The sequence below is a fragment of the Gossypium hirsutum genome, chromosome A05 (genome assembly GCF_007990345.1).
Source record: "Gossypium hirsutum isolate 1008001.06 chromosome A05, Gossypium_hirsutum_v2.1, whole genome shotgun sequence".
Lineage (NCBI taxonomy): Eukaryota > Viridiplantae > Streptophyta > Magnoliopsida > Malvales > Malvaceae > Gossypium > Gossypium hirsutum.
The window spans coordinates 28,548,932-28,568,851 of NC_053428.1; the positions used below are offsets into that span (position 1 = coordinate 28,548,932).

At 30.8% G+C, this 19,920-nt stretch overlaps 1 protein-coding gene, 2 non-coding genes and 1 pseudogene across 3 annotated transcripts; 3 read left to right on the top strand and 1 right to left on the bottom strand.

Annotated features, from left to right (window-relative positions):
• Positions 1 to 1,665: 1,665 nt before the first annotated feature.
• LOC121230189 (small nucleolar RNA snoR64a) lies at positions 1,666 to 1,743 on the top strand. The gene has a single exon (XR_005928136.1). It is a non-coding gene; the product is annotated as a small nucleolar RNA snoR64a (small nucleolar RNA).
• A 57-nt stretch (positions 1,744 to 1,800) lies between these two features.
• Positions 1,801 to 1,891, top strand: LOC121230190 (small nucleolar RNA snoR20a). The gene has a single exon (XR_005928137.1). It is a non-coding gene; the product is annotated as a small nucleolar RNA snoR20a (small nucleolar RNA).
• A 60-nt stretch (positions 1,892 to 1,951) lies between these two features.
• On the top strand, positions 1,952 to 2,031 carry LOC121230182 (uncharacterized; annotated as a pseudogene).
• Positions 2,032 to 10,568: 8,537 nt separating this feature from the next.
• On the bottom strand, positions 10,569 to 12,684 carry LOC107957586 (aldehyde oxidase GLOX). The gene has a single exon (XM_016893125.2). The coding sequence runs from the start codon at positions 12,385 to 12,387 to the stop codon at positions 10,744 to 10,746; it is 1,644 nt and encodes a 547-aa protein (XP_016748614.1). The 5' UTR covers positions 12,388 to 12,684; the 3' UTR covers positions 10,569 to 10,743.
• Between the last annotated feature and the right edge of the window lie 7,236 nt (positions 12,685 to 19,920).

Below are 19,920 nucleotides of genomic sequence, written 5' to 3' on the forward strand. Positions count from 1 at the left end.
TTTTAATGATTTATTTAACCGAATCGGATGGACTGATTGTACTGGTTAGACAAAAAAACCGACAACCCAACCAATTTGACTAGTGGCCTAATTCTAAAAACATTGACTCAAAGTTAACGAGGTCAAAACTTCAACATAAAAAGATAATTTAGATGGCTTAGTTGATTGTTATTTATAATTTTTGAGTTGGTTGACACATTTTTATAATTTTTACAATTTTTTATAGTTTTTTTTTATAATTTCATAAAAATTATTTAGATATATTCATATTTCTTTTGTAATTTTATTTATAAATTTTAATAACATTTAATAGTTTTTAGGATATTTTTAAAAATATTTTTTTAAATTGCAATCACATTATCTATCTACTCAACGGAAAATTAATAGCGTCAAGACTTCAATGGAAAAAGTAATTTTAAAAGTTTAATTAATTGCTAGTTTTAATTAAAACGGTATTATCTTTTAATTAGTGACTCAATATTATTTATTTATTTTTTAATGGTAGGATTTTTATCTATCTAATATATATACAAATTAAAATTTTCTCTATAAATAAATAAACAATCAATTAAATATTTAATCGTAAAACAATTAAGGTCTTAATAAAAAATAACCACCATTTAAACTATTGAAATTATCTTTATATATATATTTTTAACATTTCTAATATTTTTCTAACTGCCACTTAATTAGCCATGTCAACTGTCTAGGTAGTATAAAGTTACCAAAAATATAATTTTGAGAGCTTAAATGATTATTACTTCTCAATTAAGAAATTAATTAAGAGTTGTTTTCTTTTTAAGGCTAAATTGATTATTCGTTTATTTTACAATAATTTTTAAATATATTTTTTAATTAGAAATCGAAAAAATGTAGAGGAGTTTTTTTTAAATTAATTTTAAAATAAAAGAGATAAATATTAAAATTAGACATAAAATTTGATTTAATATGTAGTATTATACATAAATTTTGGTTTTGTGTGACTTTATATATGAAGTTTTGATTTGATTCAAATTTCACTAATCACTAACAACATTATCGAATAAATATCATTTTACATCGATATATTGCATACACAAATAATTATATTAATTTAATACGAAAATAAATATATTTATTTATTTAAATATGTGTAATTGAATCAAATCCAAAACTTCATCATACATATAAACTATAGTTTAAGTTTCATATATATAATTACATTAAATTAAAATTAATATATTAAATTATACATTATACTAAAGTTCAAGTATAAATTTAATATTTATCTCGAAATAAAAACAACTTTTTGATTTTTAATTGAAATCAAACTTGATCTGAAACTTTTAGGCCCAGTGTAAGAAGATTAGTCCCCTAGTTTACGGCCCCATATTCTCTCTGTTAGCTTTGACTCGTCACCGTCCAGTAATTTTATAAAACTCTCCTCCCCAAAACGCACCGAAAAACTGTCTATAAAACGAGGTCGGGATCCGAGAGCATCATTGCAAAACCCTAATTCACATTTAGCGCGTCGGCCGCCATCTTAGTTTCTTCAGCCATCTGTTTGATCTCTAGGTTTTTTCATCATCAACCTGCATCTTTTCCGATAAATTGTTCATTTGTTTTCTCCATTTGCTGCTAAACGTTGCACTACTTATTTTCTATCAAAATGGAGGCCAAATGATGAACATTCGAATCGAATACTCGAAAAATTTCAAAAGCGAGTATCATGATTTCGTTTGTTTGAATAGGAAGATCTGATGCCTCTTTATTTCTTTATTTATTTTGATTTTAATCTTTTGCTTGCAATTTGTGAAAGAAGCCAATGATGAAACTATTTGACTTTCTGAAATGCAGTTCTATCTCTACTATATGAATTTGTAGAAACTCATGAACTAGGACGGTCTGAGGCTTTCTTTAAAAACAAAATAAAATTCATATTATCTTATTTAAGTGTTTTTACTTCAGTTCTGTCTGTGTATGATGAGAAATCTTTGAATCAGTTATCCCTGTCTGAGTTTTTTGGATGAGATCTTGATATCTGACACTGACAACTGAGTTTTAGTTTTAGTTTTAGTTTTTGTTCTGTTTTTTTTAAATGTGGTGCTTAGACAGATGAATTTCAGAGTATTAATCTCGATTAACAGAGGTTTTGAGAGACATTGAAGCTTAAGTAAATTTTAGTAAAATGGATATTTGCCCAATGATGGAAAACTCAATGAATGGAGCAGTAGGACTGATTTTCGTGTTAGAGCATTTACTATCTTCATCTGTTCAATCTTTCTTTCTTTCTTCCTCTGTTTCTGTTTCTCTTTCTCATTCTGTTTCTGTTACTCTTATCTTCTCTGCTTTCTATCTATAATTCTCTCTTTACCTATATCCTTCTTTTCTCTTGTTCTTACATCTCTTTTTTCTCACAGCTGATGATTGGTAAATTCTTTTAATGAAAACCAGTTTGTTAATACTGCGAATGACCTGATATAGCTATGAGATCTGAGGGCTTTGTTCAACATTTTGAATGTCGGGGTTTGTCATCCAGAATTTGATTTATAATAATCTTGTTTTACATTATAGCGATAAACATTAAATTGATAGAATGTTTTAAAGGATATCCATTATCGAGAATTTTAGAAATTAAATTGAAAATTTTTATAATTTATAGATAATGAAATGTTAAAAGAGAAGAATTTTTTTAGATGAAGTTTTGACTTTCACTCAAATGACATGTTACTTTATCCAATTATTTAATATTTTATTTTTGGTTATTTCTCGCCCTTTTGTTTTCGTTATTTTATTCTTTAAATTGTTTTTCAAAGTTGATATTTTTTATTATAAATTAAATTAATTATCATTTAATTAGCAAATATATTTTTTAAAAATTATAGAAATATTATTTAATAAATTTAAAAATTAACATGTGTGCATCGTACATGACATGAGAACTTATAAGAAAAAAAAACAGTTTGCGTTTGATACATATTACACTTTATTTGTTTAAATTCATATTAAAATATATATGAATAATTAAAATACTGAATAGTTAATTAAATCTAAGATTTATATATTTTTGGTTTAAGTATTAATAAAGTGTTAAGATTTATTCCATTATTGTTTCATTCATTAATGTCCAATACAATGATCATTACCATTCAAATGTGTAAAATTTATGTAGCACTTTATATAAAATGTGAAAATCAACTTGTGAAAGATGATTAAACATGCTTTAAATATTAATAGATGAAATGTAATATGAATGATGATTAAACATGCATTGAATATTAAATGTCAGCCATTATGAATACAACTATGCAAATCTTGTGGAATAACGTTTCGACTTAAATGTTCAAGCCAATTAGGGGAAATAGATAAGATTGTCCTTTCTCACCTTATCTGCTCATTCTGTGCATGGATTGGTTGTGTTAGGTAATTCATTCATCCATTAACTCTGGCAAATGGATTCCAATTAGATTGTCGAGATCAAGACTTGCACTTTCCCATCTATTTTTCGTGGATGATTTGATTATTTTCGCTAGAGTTGAGTTGGAACAAGATAAACTTATTAAGGAAACCTTGGATAATTTCTGTGGCTTTTTTGGGCATCGTATCAATGCTCATAAAACAAATGTTTTCTTTTTCTAAAGGCAGTGATGACGTTCAGGGGGGAGACTGTGTGGTGTCCTCGGATTTTGTCATGTTCTGAATATTGGTTCATATCTAAGAGTTCCCCTCTTCCATGAAAGAATCACTAATAGCTCCTTGAGATTTGTGGTGGAGAAAGTTAAGGCCAAGCTTCAGCGTTGGGAGGCAAGACAACTGTCTTTAACTGGAAAAGTCACGTTAGCCTAGTCAGTACTTCTCACAATTCCTAGTTACTTCATGTAATCATTGATGATCTCAAGATGTATCTGTAAAGAGATTGAACGTATTGCTAGACAATTCATATAGGGGAATTTTGGAGGGGGCAATAAGTTGGCTTTTGTTAATTGGCAATCAATTTGTTAACCAAAGGCTTGTGGAGGGCTTCGGTTGCAACGGTTTTCGGATCAAAGTACCTCTTTTATGTTAGAATTGGAGTATAATATGCTATCAAATACTAATTTCTTGTGGGTTTGTGCTCTCCTTACAAAATATAGGATGGAATAAGATATTACTTTGAGTATTTGTAAGGGACATTGTTCCTTTTTATGGAAAGCTCTTTTTAAGATTTGGCCTCTTCTCCGTGAAAACACTCTCTGGTCTATAGGAAATAGAAATAACATAAGATGTTAGAAGGACAGGTGGGTTCATTGAATTGGGTCTCTTGTTAGTTTTATCCCAACTCGGGTTAATATTGATAAGGACTGTGTGCTTAAGGAGATGGTCATAGAGAATGGATTTTGGAACTTTGATCTCTTTCAGATTTGGTTACCAAAGGAGATTATTGACCGTATTGTGAGCATACTTCCCCCAAGTCCCTTAGTGGGTGCAGATATAGTGGCTTGGGCGGGTACTTCGTTAAGGTCATTCTTTATCAAAAGTGCCTATAAGGTGGTGAAGTAGGATACGTGGAATCTAATGGATGAACTGTGGAAGATGTCATGGAAATTTCAAGGTCCTCAGAGGATTCGTCTTTTTATTTGGCTGGCTCTTAAGCAACATTTGCTTACGCAAGTAGAAAGGTGTTGACAAGGTATTGAGTAATGATTTTTGTTTTATTTGTGGGTCAGTCTCGGAGGATATCATCCAAGCTATTAGAGACTGTAGATTAGCGAAAGATGTTTGGACTCAGGTTGTACCAGTTGAGAAACAAGAGTTTTTCTTTTCCAGTGATTTGCATGAATGGTTTTTGAATAATTTGCAGAATCATCAAGATTTGGTCTTTGGAGGGGCTGAATGGTCAGTCTTCTTTGGTCTAGTTACTTGGCGTATTTGGAAAAATATGAATCTCTATATTTTCCAAAGTTCGCCATAGAGTGTAGAAGAAATTATCAAGGGGTCGTTTAGTTGCGCCTAAGAGTATGGGCACCTTCCCAAGGTAAGCTCTAATGTTGGGCAAGTGATGGGGGTGGAAATAGAATCAGATGGGTAAATGAGTGCATTTAAGAACTGATGGTTTGCTTAAGGTAGATTCAGGATATGCTGCTGCAGAAGGGAGTATTGAGGGATGAACGGAGGGAGTGGATTATAGGTTTTAATAGAAGATTGGAGAGATGTACTATATTTGAGGTAGAACTATTGGGTATTTTAGATGTCTTGTCATTACTACAAGGAAGGAAATGTGACAGAGTATTGATGCCAACATATAGTTTGGAAGTCATTGAAGCAATAAAGGAGTTCAATTCGAAGAATTCCAACTCGGCCTTAATCAGACAAATTTATCAACATCTGAAGACCATCGACCACTAGTTACTACAATATATCCCAAGAGAGGAAAATAGAGAAGTTGATTGAATGGTTAAATTAGCTTTTGACAAAGAAGAAGGGCTAAAGTTGTTTGTGAGACGCCCTAGTGATTTAGTTTAATTGATTATTGTATTTTTGTTTTTTCACAAAAAAAGGTAATAGATTCGAACCAAACTCTTTTAAAAACTCTTATAAAAATAATTAAAAAGACAAAAAAGTCTCGTATACATTAATTAATGACGTGAAAGTTAACGTTACGTGTGACTTGATAATTGGCATAAAAATAATGATGTGACAATTAACTTGACACTTGACGTTAAGAAATGTTGACATGGAGAGCTTAATTTGTATTTTAGAAATTATAAAAATTATCAAAAAAAGGTAAATATAGCAAAATTTATATAAAAATTATTTTATAAAAAAAGTGTAATAAATTTAAAATTTTAACAATATTTAACTTTTAAATAGTTTTCTAAATTTTTTTTAAATCTGTATAATTTCAAGTAATTTTAAAAAATATTTTAATAAAATGTTGCTACCCCCAACCTTTTATTATACCTTGGTGATCATTTTCAGCTTTCTTTACATCACTATTTTGAACCAAAATTATTACTCACCACTCACATTAGCTATAGTTGTTAGTAGGGATCGGATTAATTGGTGAATCAGTTAGATTGAGAACTCGTTGATTATCGGTTTAGACAAGAAAATTGAATCAAAATCTAAGCGAATATTTTAATATTGAACTGAGTTAAAAATCGATTGAGCTTTTTAATAATTTTAGGCGGGGATTGTAATGCCCCCTTACCCGAGACCGTCGCCGGAGTCGAGCACGAGGCATTACTAAACTTATTTGAGCACTTAAACAAATTCAGACAAGCTGTCCAACTGCGTCATAGTTGCTTAAAAATTCATATCTTGAGTTCCGAAACTCGAAATCAAATTCTGTAAATTTTTCCTTAAACTAGACTCATATATCTATCTACTAATTTTTTATTTTAATTTTTGGTCGGGCCAATTAGTACAGTTTATTAGTTAAAGTCTCCCCTGTTTTAGGGTTAGAGTACTCTGACCTCTATGTATTACGAATCAGATATCTCCCTGTACAGAGTTTCAATGACTATACCGTTTGTGTCTAATAAAACTAGACTCAATAAGGAATCTATACATATAAAGCATAACTTCTAATTATCATTGTACAATTTATGGTGAATTTCCAAAATCAGAATAGGGGATCCAGAAATCGCTCTGGCCCTGTTTCACAAAAATTTAAACTTCTCATAAAATATAACTCATATACCTGTTTTGTTCCATCCATATGAAAATAGACTAATAATTCTTCAATTCCATATTTTATTCATCATCTAATTGTATCTCTACTATTTTTAATGATTTTTCAAACTCACATCACTGCTGCTGTCTGGATCTATTTTATGGTAAATTTTGCCTATTTCATGGTTTCCATGGATTAGATAGCAATTTAGCATATATAACACCAAATATGATCATGATTAGCCATTCCAATGGCTAATCATTACCAAACATTTCCATACCACTCAATATCCATATCATAAGACCATATATTAAAAATGATTATAATGCTATACATGCCATACTCAAAATATACAAGCCATTACGCCAAGATGGTATATGGATAGTGTGAGTGGGCCTCCGACCGTTCCCGATTTCCGAGCTGGCTTATCAAAACTACAAGGAATGAAAAGGAGGGAGTAAGCATAAATGCTTAGTAAGTCCATATGAAATTAATAAGCAATTACCAACATGCTTTTAAGATAAAACACCACAATTGTACAATTATACATACTCAGCTTAAACTGTTTTATCGAGATACATTTACTAAATAATTTATTTCTGGAGCTACGAAACTCCAAATTAAGTTCCGTTAATTTTCCTTGAAACTAGATTCATATACCTTTCTCCCATAAAATTTCCAAAATTTTTGGTTTAGCCATTTAGTCCAGTTTATTCATTAAAGTTTCCCCTGTTTCACTGTCCAACAGTTCTGATCTCTCTTCACTAAAAATTATTTATCTCATAATTCGGGACTTGGATGATGTTTCTGTCTATCCCTCTTGAAAATGTCTCGATAAGGATTTTAAATATATAAATTAAAACTCATAATTATTTTTGTACAATTTCTAATGATTTTCTAAAATCAGAACAGGGGATCTCGAAGTCATTCAAACTCTGTCTCACAACAATTTAAATATCTTATAACATAAAATCCAATTGCATGCACCGTTTCCTCTATATGAAACTAGACTCATCAGGCTTTAATCTCATATTTTATTCAGCCCTTAACTCAATTTCCACAATTTATGGTGAATTTCAAAAGATACACTACTGCAGTAACTCAAATCTGTCAAAGCTAAATTACTCATTCATGATCATTTTCCACTATTTTTAGTGTATTTTCAACCCGAGGGTTAAGTACATACCTGTTCAAAGTATCCATTTCACAACATTTATCAATACGTCCCTTTCATCTCGAGTATTCCTCTATTTGAGTAGAATTTTACCCGTTGAACATATCGAATATAATTCGGATACATGGAAAGTTTGTACATAAGTGCCACATATGTAGCCAAGCTACCATGTAACCCGCCCATAAGTGAACTCGGACTCAACTCAGCGAGCTCGGATGCCTAGTTACATCTCACGAACTCGGACTCAACTCAACGAGTTCGAACATTCGCATCCATAAGTGAACTCGGACTCAACTCAACGAGCTCGGATGCCTAAATATCCCAGTGACATGTCACTTGTATCCTAATCTATTCCTAAGGTTCAACGGGACCTTTTTCCCAATCATGTGTTTCAACCATCTTCTACGGAATGCCGATACCAATACTCGGTAGTATTTCACATTTTCCAAGTATATCATATAATTTGACATATTATCAAACAATTATCACAAGTATAATATCTCATAATAATTATCATATCATTTAAATAACATCAAAACATTTAAAATAATAACTATGTTACCAACATTTACATATGAACTTACCTCGATATAAAATATTAGCAATCGAGCTTATTCCTCGTAAACTTTATTTTTCCCTCGATCACGACTTGAATCTCGTTTCTCTTGATCTATAATATAAATTATTTCTACTCATTAGAATTTATTTGATTTCTATTTCACTTCACAATTTATGCTGTTCAAATTTTAAAATTGCACTTTTACCCCAAAATTTATAGTTTTTACAATTTAGTCCCTACTCAATTCACCCATAAATTGAACTAATTTTTCTCAATTAACACTTTATTTTATCATTATAAACTATTTCACAACCTTTGATATTCTGAATTTCAACACCAACATCTAATTCACAATTGTTTTCACAATTAGGTCCTAAATACCATTTTCTATCAAAATGACTTAATAAAACAACCTTAATATGAAATTAGAACTTCAATTTCATAATAATTCATCATAAACTTCCCTTACTCAGCCAGGGAACTTCCAATTTCATCCACCAAATCAAAAACTAATGAATTAGATGATTGGACCTAATTGTAAAAGTCACAAAAATATAAAAATTACTAAGAAAAAGTAAAAATTGAACTTACATGGTGCAAAAATATGAAAAACCAGCATAGGAGACCTGCTACGGCGTTTCTGGCTGAGAAAGATGAAGAAATGTCTAGATTTTTCAATTACATCATTATTTAATTACTAACTTTTATGCTATTTCCAATTTTGCCCCTTGTTCACATTGTTTTCTTGCTTATTTCATACCCAAACCGTCCAGCCATTAACCTTTGGGTCTAATTGCTCTTTAAATCCATCTTTTTAAATACTTAAGCTATTTAATCACATCTCACAAATTTTGCACTTAGTTCAATTTAGTCCTTTTCACCTAATTAATTACCGAAACCTTAAAATTTCTTGACGAAACTTTAATACTAACTTATTTACACTCCATAAATATTTCTAAAAATATTTATGGCTCGGTTTATGAATTCGAGGTCTCGATACCTCATTTTTATTCCGTTTTATCTACAACTTCCTATACTACATAATTTCATTTAATATCTAAATGACCATAATGCCCTTACTACTAAACTTTCCAAAAATTCCATCCATGTCCAATTTTTGTCCATAGACTTACAAATTGGTCAAATTGCTCTGTAAGGACCTCTAATTAATAATCTAATTCAATTTTATGCAAAATGCTTCTAGAACACAAGTTTTTCAATTTATTCAATTTAGTCTCTAATTTCAAATTAAGCACTTTATGCATAGAATTTCTTCACGAAATTTTCACACAATCATGCAATCATATCATAGACCTCAAAATAATTATAAAAAAAATTCTTTCTATCTCAGATTTGTGGTCTCGAAACCACTATTCTAACTAGGCCCAAAATCAGGATATTACAGGGATAACCATGGAAATTGGATAGGAAGAGCGAGGGGTTTCCTTTGGCGCCAAAAGGCGGTCGTCAGCGGCGGTTTGAAGCCAGGAGCATTGCAGACACAGAAGCATGAAAGTCTAAGTGTGAATCTAAAATAATTCTCAGTCCTGTCATTATCAACCTTTAAGTTTATCCTATTCAACAACAATCAAAAGATGGCATATGCAATAAAACAATTAACTCCGAAAATGACTGGTGTTTCCATTAAATCATCTTGACATAAAATAGGATCAGTGATTAAAGTGGTTTCATGGATTAGTGCATTATTCATCCTAACTTCTCCACAAAAAGCTTGCTTGCAAGGAAGAGTAGATGGATTATAAGAGGTAAACATAATGCCCCCACATTATTTTTGGTTGATCTTGGAGCTACAAGTAAGCCATTGCTTTTAGTGTAATTTAAACCCTACATTTTAATGGAGAATTCTAAAGCAGTAATCAATGCCATTGTAAGTAAAAGAACTGAAACAAGTAGAGAACACAAAACAGCTGCAACAATCATGTTTTAGACATGAAAATGATCGAGGGATGTTTTATAGAAAGCCACGATGACCCCTACTGGCTATTTCAATCACCATTTTTGGCTTATGGACACCATATTATACGTGCTGTGAATAAATTAGTCCATTGCTTTTACTTAGGGGGAACCCATTAAGACGCCCTTCGAGTTAGGCTCCATACATGTTTAAATTGAAGATTTAAGAATAATTAAAACCTATGGTCCTTGGACTTGTGTGTGAGTGTTGGAACACAAAGTGAATATGATAAATTCAAATCCTTTGTAAATACACACTTTTGTTTGTAAAGGACATTTATTGATACAACATGGTATATACTAGTTCTATAAAAGCAACCAATACTATGTCAGATTATACATACGGGAAGATAAAATCTATATGAACATATTAGACTAAAGCATAAGCATTTTTCTTTACTGCTACTGCAATTTGACCCAAATGCCTTTGCTGGGAATGCCTTGATGGACCACAAATAAAAGATAAAATCCTGACGGCGCAAGATTACCCGAACGTGGTGTCGTGACATCAATGTCATACGTTGCTTCCCCCAAAGCCGCCACCTTGTCGTTTCCAAGTACAAGCAACCTTTGATTCATAGAGAATGAATGTGTGTTGAAAGCCGGCGCCACCATTGTTACCGACACCTGGTTTTTAGCTACTTTTCCGGTAATCACCACTCGAACAGTTAATTTTGTGCCGTATTTGATTCCGGACATTGACTTTGGAGCAGTGATTGTGGGTCTTATGTTGTTGAATTTAGTGTCTAAATATGCCGGAGAGAATGCCTCTAAGCTTAGTTCAGTAGGGAAAAGAACACCCGTGAGGTTGTAAAATGCGTGGGGATTGCTTCCTCCTACTAAAACTCTGCCATCACGAAGCAATGCGGCTGTGGAATGGTACAAACGTGGAACGGTTGTCGGATTTTGTGTCTCGTACCGTGTCCCAATTTTGTTATCAGGCTTGTACAACACCGGGTTCAAAACTGGGTTCCGACCCAATTCCCATCCTGCTGTTCCTGAACCTGCTCCATTGATGAGCAAGACATTGCCGTTCGGGAGCAATATCATGTCACCCATAACTCTAGCTAAAGGCATGGTCTCCATGACCCACTGCGGATTCGGGTCTGTTATTTTGATCCTAGCACAAGTATTCAAGGCTCCAATGAACTTCCCACGTACAGCTTGAACATAAGATCCTTTTGGAGCACCCCCACAAACCAATACTTCAGCTTGAATGGCTGCCGCTTTCAAGTTCTTCAGTGGAAGCAAAACGGCCGAACCAGTGCTCGGGTAGCTTCTTGGATCGCCGCCTGGAATTGTTGGATACGTCTTCACTACTTTGTTTTTCATAAAATCAAGCAAAATAGCTCGATTGTTGGCGAAAATAAATAAGTTCCCATCAACGTTAAGAAACACAAAAGGGTAGAGGTTGTTCTCAACTCCTCTCTCACTGGTTTGCAACAAGAAAGGCAAACTGAACGTGTTGGCAGTAATAGTTTTAGGAACGAACTCGTAATTAAATTGTCTCCGACCACCGACAACAATTTGTCTTCCATCTGGTAAGATATGGTTGGAGGCGTACCATCTTTTGGCCGCTAATCCATTTGGTGTCTCTTGCCAATCGCAGGTGCTGCATGGGCTAAAAGTCCTAACCCGTCGTTCGCCGTCATTAAAACCACCGGTTTGGACCAAATTACCACTCGGCATGATAGCCCCTGAAGAGCACCAAACGTCGGTTTGAACCATGAGAGGCCTGAACGTATTGGTTAGAACATCGTACTCAACTGAATGAGCCGTGCAATCCACTTTGAGAGCAGTGTCAGATGGGTCATTGCGGCATTTCCCATTTGGCAACGGCAGTTTGGACGGGCCAAAATCAGTCCTATCAAACACAACAACACGGTCATTCCTGAGGAGTTGCATGTGCATGGCGGAGACGCCAATGCTTTTTTGTAGAAGTTGCCATCGACCGTCGGCGGCGGCAGCGAGGAAACGGTGACATGGTTGTGAGGCAAAGAGGAGTTGAAGGATTAGGACGGAGAAAACAAATGGTGTGGCTGACATATTGGATTGGGGAAGGCTTTTATTGGTTTTGTTTTTATTGCTCGAGGCTGACTGTTGGGGTCCTATTTATAAAGACCTCGTGAGGGAGAAAGCAATGGTGGTTTGAGAATCCCACACGCTGGTTAGTGAAAACGATGGTGTCTCGTTTTAAAATTAAGGAATTTAGAGGGACAACAAAAGCTGGCTTTCTAGGTAGTTGGCTTGGCTCTTCAATATTTTATGTTGCTAATATTCTGTCATCGTAGCTAGTTTGGTGGCCCTGGCCCTGGAACTACACTCCTCATTTTACCCATTCCAGTGTCTTCATTAATGTCTGCCTGAAAACTCTAACCAGAAGTTATAATAATTAATTAAAGGATAATAAAATAAATAGGAAGAGATTAAATATGTAAAATTCAAACTTGGGTTTTTAATTTAGAAATATTATAAATTGTATGCATTGAATGAGAGAGTTTGACAGACTATATATTGTTAAAGATTCCCTGCAAAACATTCCTTTGACTTTGTTTTCCCAATTAGTAGTCCACACGTTAGATTGTTGTGTATGAAGGCGTATTTTCTTAACCAAAATAATAAACAAAAGATGGAACCAAAAATAATACATATGGTGTGAGGAGTGATATCTTCAACTCATCATGATTAATAGTATAAAATGGATGCTTGTAAATGGAACTATTCGGATTCAGAGAATGATTAGCTGATAAACCCACCTAACAAATATTCTGGGTTTTATAATTAGCTTAAATGGATTTCAAATTTCCATACCATTTTACTCCTTATTGAAGTCCTCAGAAATAGGATGGAACTAAAGGATGATGGTCTAATTCAACAACAACAAGAGAAACAAGAACCATATTATATATATAAGGTTTCCGTCAAGAGTTTCTCAAAATATTCATCGAAACGAGCTTAATTATTATATTTGCATTAAAAACTGGTATATCACAACCAAACAAATGTAAGGTAAGAGATTAGGCGTGCAAAGCCCAAGAAGCTGCATGCATCAGCATCAGTAGTTTGCAGCGAGCGAGCCACATCCCAACCAAAACGCCATCATCCGCTACTCCAGTTTACAAATCCGAGCATCACCATTAAAATAGATACAAAAACTTGATTAATTATTCAAAACCAAACATTAACATGCTTCAAAATTTATCTTTTTAATCATTCACGCTTCATTTGCCGGTGTTTTTCAAGCCAAAAGATCATTTTTCAAACCAAAAAATTCCGACTGAAAAACCAGTTGGCTGGCAAAATTATAAAATTGCCATTCCTTGTATATTTAGCATAAAAGATGAATATGATATATATATTCAAATTAAATTTATAAATAATTATTTAAAAAGTATTTAAAAATTATATATAATATATTACAATTTTAAGTATTAACAGTGGGTTGTTTAAATTATTTTATTATATTTGTATTATAATCTAAGTTAAATATTTGTTAATACTAAAATAATAATTTTGCATTGTCTTAATAACGGGTGAAAATAAATAAACTTTACCTTTGAGTCAATTATAATTTAAATTTGGTAAAAAAAAACCTCTCCAGTTCTTTTCAATTTCAAAATTGAGCAAATTGGTCTCTTTTAAAAAATTAAAGTAATTTAGTCCCTACCAATTTCAAAAGTGAGTAACTAAGTACAATTAATCACAACGTTTATATCTTCTGTCAATTGTACATAATTTTGATTGATATAATATCAAATTTAGCCTTCAATGTTTACATATTTTATCATTTTAGCTTTAATTCTAAAAAAAATCAACAAATTCATCTTCAACATTTACACAAATGTTGCTGGATAAATTTGTTAAATTAGGAACAAAATGACAAAGTGTGTTAGCTTTGAAGGCTAATTTTGCTACCAATCAAAATTATATACAATTGACAAAAGACATAAACGTTGTGATTAATTGTACTTAGTTGTTTACTTTTGAAATTGATCACTAGGATTAAATTGCTCTTGTTTTCTTTTCAAAGGGACCAATTTTCTGAATTTTGAAACTGAGAGAGATTGGAGAGGCCTTTTTACATTTAAATTTGTATATTTCATATATCATAATATTAAAGAATTTGAGTTTATATATTTCATATATTACTTATATCATAATATTAATTACTTAATAAATTATTTAAAATATTTTTATTATAATTTAAGTTTATATATTCCATATATCATAATAATAACAAATTTAAATAACATTTAAATACATATTTTCTATCTTACACATCATGTCTAAATTAAACATTTTATTTTATCAAAAGCACTTTATGTGATCACCAATTCGAATATGTGTTTCAACCGTTACCAATACAAGTCACAAAGCAACTAGTAAATTAAAAAAATAAAATTTAAAACATTATTATAAATTCATCATAAATAGACAAAGTACGAGAGTTTTAAAAATGTTTTCATGACATATCTTAGCTCAAGTCGTGCCCACAAAAATAGTTGTGAGTTATGTTTGGACAGTGTCGTCGCAACATCAAATAGGGAACATCGCGACGTCACTCGAAATTTGACTAGGTTGCGAAATGAAAAAGCAAGATAGCAACATCGTGAGAGAATGTCGCGACGTTGAAGAGTCATAATCGCAACGTGACCTACTGTATAACCCCAAAACATGCCAAAATTGTCCCAAATAATTTCCATTCAAGTTTTGAGTAAACTTTACTTTGAGGATACCTAGAAAATCCAAAACAATACCACACATAATAATCATACTCATGCTGAGTTTACTCACAATGTAAATTCAATCATAACTCAAAATTACCATAGAAAACAAGCTTAATGGCCTTCAAACCCTTGTTTCAAGAGAAGGGGTAGTGTCATGGATGCCAACATTATTAAACTTCAATACTATAAGCTAAGCATAATCATTAAAGCTATTCAAATGTTAACATAACAGTTGAAACTTAAAACATTAAAAAAAGAAAAAACAAGATAACATATGCATCTAGATACCTTAGATAGATACATGCCACAAAACATAGTTACAAATTTCCATACTATATGTAATCTCGATGAAAGTGTGATGCTCTTGAATTGAGATGGCTTCAAAGATTCGAAGGCGAAGATCTACGCGCATGAGCAACGGTGCATAAGCATAAATACTTAGTAAATTCATTTGACAACCACTATACTTACCTTGTCCTATTTGATATGCTCTTTTTATTTGGCTCAACAACCATAGCTTACTACCAACATGTCCACATGTAATATGTTAACAAAAGGGATTAATGAATATGAGCAAACTAATTAACATCATATTTACATATATGCATTAGCATGCATAGTTCATTCTTATTACATACCATCAATTCTATAGTTGTTCCTTATGTTTTGCATTCATAGGTATCGATTTCATTTTTCTTTTAATTTTGTATTAGTTTGATAATTTCATCCATTGTAACCTTAGTAAAATTGACTTTGAACACTATGGGAATTTGTGCACCATATAAATATCGAAGTGTAAAGCCTGAAAGCGACAGAACTCTAGTATGACATAAACCTTTAGAGGTAACATGAGCCCAATGATCTGCAACTAATGTTCGACTAAGGGTAGTATATCATAAATCCAAAATATGCACATTAAACAAACTTCAAACCCTACAAATTGCAAGTTCAGAACTCCAAAAAAATTCACACAACAAATCCAAATTAGTATGCCAATTGTATTCTAATCTTCCTACCAAGCTTACATGGAATTCAATTCATTCGACCTCATGTTGATAACATCATTGAACACCATAACTCATTTCTATCACTAATTACTTTAACATTCTTTCATATTATAACTAAATCTAAGATCTTCTCGTTATTGCATTCATAACTTATCACTTTCATGATTCAACTATTGATTACAAATAATACCAATATCCATTAAGTAAGATTTTTAACCAATTAATCTATTAGTTCTTCTAGCAAATCAATTCATCATATTTCAGCCATTCTAAGCCTATGACATTAAATTATAAATTCAAAAAAGGTAATGTCTTACCTTTCTAAAACAACCAAAAGGGATATTTGATTCTCCAAATACTTTCACTCACAACTCATTTTCTTTTCCTTTGGCTAGCTCTTTCTCCATTCAAAATATATAAACACATACAGGTGTTTAACCAAATTATGAACCCATCGCCAATTAGCCATTTAATGACTAATCAATTCAATAGCAACTCATGTATGTGCTAAAAGTTCAAGAATGCTTCCTAAACAACCTAACTTTATTTCAATTTCTTCAAACCCTCACAAAAGCATAACCATGGCCTAGCTAATTTAACAATTAGAAGGATGGACTTACTTTAAACTATCATCTAACACCATTAATTTAACAAAAAATTAGATAAAAGGTTCCTTACCCTTGGAGAATAACCCATGGAAATAGAGGAAACTTTGAAACATTTTTCCCTTTCCTTTCTTGCTATGTGAGCCGAATGGATGACTTCTCTCTCCCACTAAGTTGCATTTTATATATTTGTCAAAATTTTCATTTATTATTTATTTTAGCATCCAATGGCCATGGTTTAACAAAATGATGGATAGTGGAAACGCATGGGCAAGATTCATGTTTTCCACTTAAACATTAAGGTTATGGTATAATTATACCTAAGTCCTTAAGGTCATGATAAATAGCTACTTAAGTCATTAAGGTCTAATACTCTCAATTGGGCATGCTACTTTACCTTTATCTACAATTTAATCCTTAAACCCTTCTACCAATTCTAATATCATTCCAATACTATACATCTTTTCGACATTACTTCTCTCTCTGTTTTCTTTTTATATATCAATTGTCAAAAATTAATTTTCGTATTTTGAAATTCAATTCACTCAATTATTGATATAATACAAATGTTGACAAAAATATTTTTAGAGTAGTGTTACACTTTTTGACAGTAATAATGATCACTATAAATTTTTTTAGTACTTCAAAAAAAATTCAATTTTAATGGTAAATTGGCTTTGAACTAAACTTGGTTAGGGTCCAAAAACTAAAGTAAAATAATGATGAGGCACTTTTAAGTAAAATAATTTTCCTTTTATTTGGAAAAAATGAAAAAAAATTTGTGTTGCAATTGAAAATTCGAGAAGCAAAAGGCATTCAAAAATGTCAATCACATATTAATGAATTCTAGGCCTCGGGCACGTCATCGCCAACGTAAACATTTATTCTCCCGCGTCCTTCAAAATTGTAGCAGTTGGAGCTTGGAAGTATACCGTTGAATATGATTTTGGGATTAATTTAAAATTATTATTTTTAATTTTAATTCAAAGTAATTCTATATCTATCTATATTTATATCTATATTGACTGATTGAGTTAGTTCCATGAGTTTATTTGATACCAATTTAATTATAAAATTATTAAAATATCCTTACATTAAAAGGTAATTAATATTATGACAATGATATTTTTATCTTTTCATATGATCAAACAACTGAAAAAACATTAATAAACTCATATAAAAAGCCTTTGCAACTTCACTAATAATAATTTATTAATTTTTTTTAATAAATGTATTTTTAATATAAAATATTTTCGTTCACCCGCATTGTGGGTGTGATAAAATCTAATTTATTATTAAACTTTTGACTAAGTTAGTGTTGATTGGGTATCAGCTCAGTTGGAAAAAGATTAATATACTTTCTATCAAATGATAATTGTGATGATATTTTTGTCTTTTCATACAATTATATATTCTTTAAATAAAAGAACTAAAATTAATATACCTAAAGATTGCACAAGTGTTTAATGAATTTATAAACAAGTTCTTTATCACTACACTGGTAATCCTTTATTTAGTAAATTTTTAAAAATGTATATTTATTTACATAAAATATTTTTTTCTTCCACATTGTGAATGTAAAATAATCTAGTATATATTAAACCTTTAATTTCTATTTAGTTTTATTTATTATTTTAATTTTAATTCATTTATGCATACTTAAAAAATAAATTTAATTATTTACATATGACCTAAACATCTATAAATATTAATCTCTTGATAAAGTTGATGTAACAAGTCAACTGAATATCAATTAAATTGAGAAATTTAAAAAATACCCTTACATTTTACATGGCTACTCTTAATATAATGGTATTTTTATCTTTTTTCATTTTTAAGTAAAATAAAACTATGAAGAATTTGAACTTATGATACATGGATTTTAAAATTTTAACTTAATTGTTTTAAACAATATCTAATTTGGTTTTAATGTGAAATTTTTATAAATATATTATTTATGTATTTTTTTTCACCCATCTAGTAATTATTTATTAATATAAATAAATGTAAAAATTTGAAAGTAGTATAATCGATATGTTAATGTTTTTTTTAAGTCGATACGTTAATGTTAAAATAATCAAAATTTGCATATAATGATAAAAGTTTATATATAATTTTAATATATATTCTTTATATTTATATTTATATGGATAAAAATCAATATTAAATGTAATCATATTGTTTGATATTATAAGTTGAGTTAATTGCATCAAACATCTTCATATTGTGACTCTAATTTTTAATTGGTTCAAACTTCAAAACATTTTAATTACATCCTCAAATGACTGATGTTATATATCAATCGGGTCTTTCCATTATTAAAATTATTAATCCAATCATTAAATGACGCATCAAATCTTATGTGATTAAATATAAAATGAAAAATTTAAAGAAAAATACAATATTTTCACATAACTTTTAGAAGTAAAAACTAAAAATAAAGTAAAATTGAAAAAAAAATAGTGTATGATAAAGCTTTTATTAAAGTTTTGAAAATGTAAAACTCCTTACCTGAGTTTGTATGATAACTAGAGAAAATGATGCAATGTATATGAACTAAGAGCACTAAACTTGAACATCATCTAGTTCACTTCATTTTAACCAAATTAAGCTCATTTTGGAGTGGCTCGGGTCATTTCCAAACTATTGTCAAAGTTTGGTTGCAATCGGGGCACATTCAGGACCCTTTCAGAGCAAAATAGATCAAATTAGGTGGTCTGAAACAATTGTTTCGACAAACCACCTAATATGGTCTAGTTTGCTCCAAAAGGATCCTGAATCTACCCTGATTGCCCCCAAATTTTGATGATAGCTTGGAAATGATCCAAACCATTTTAAAATGAGCTTAATTTGGTTAAAATGAAGTGAATTAGATGATGTTCAAGTTTAGTGCTCTTAGTTCATAAATATAACATCCTTTGCTCGATTTATCATACGAACTCGGGTAAGGGGTGTTACAGAAAACCTCAAAACTAATATTTTTAAAACATCCACTTTTACAATATTCTATTTTTCTTAAAAATTTTCATCTTAATTCATGTCAATAAGATTTGATATGCCATTTAATTGTTAAATTTGTGATTTTAGTAATTGAAGGACCTATTTGATATAACATCAATAGTTTAGGGTGTAATTAGAATGATTCAAATTTTAAGGACCAATTTAAAATGATGGTATTAGTTTAGGGATGTTTGGTGCAATTAACTCTTATAAGTTTAAAATTTTTTAGGGTAAATTATG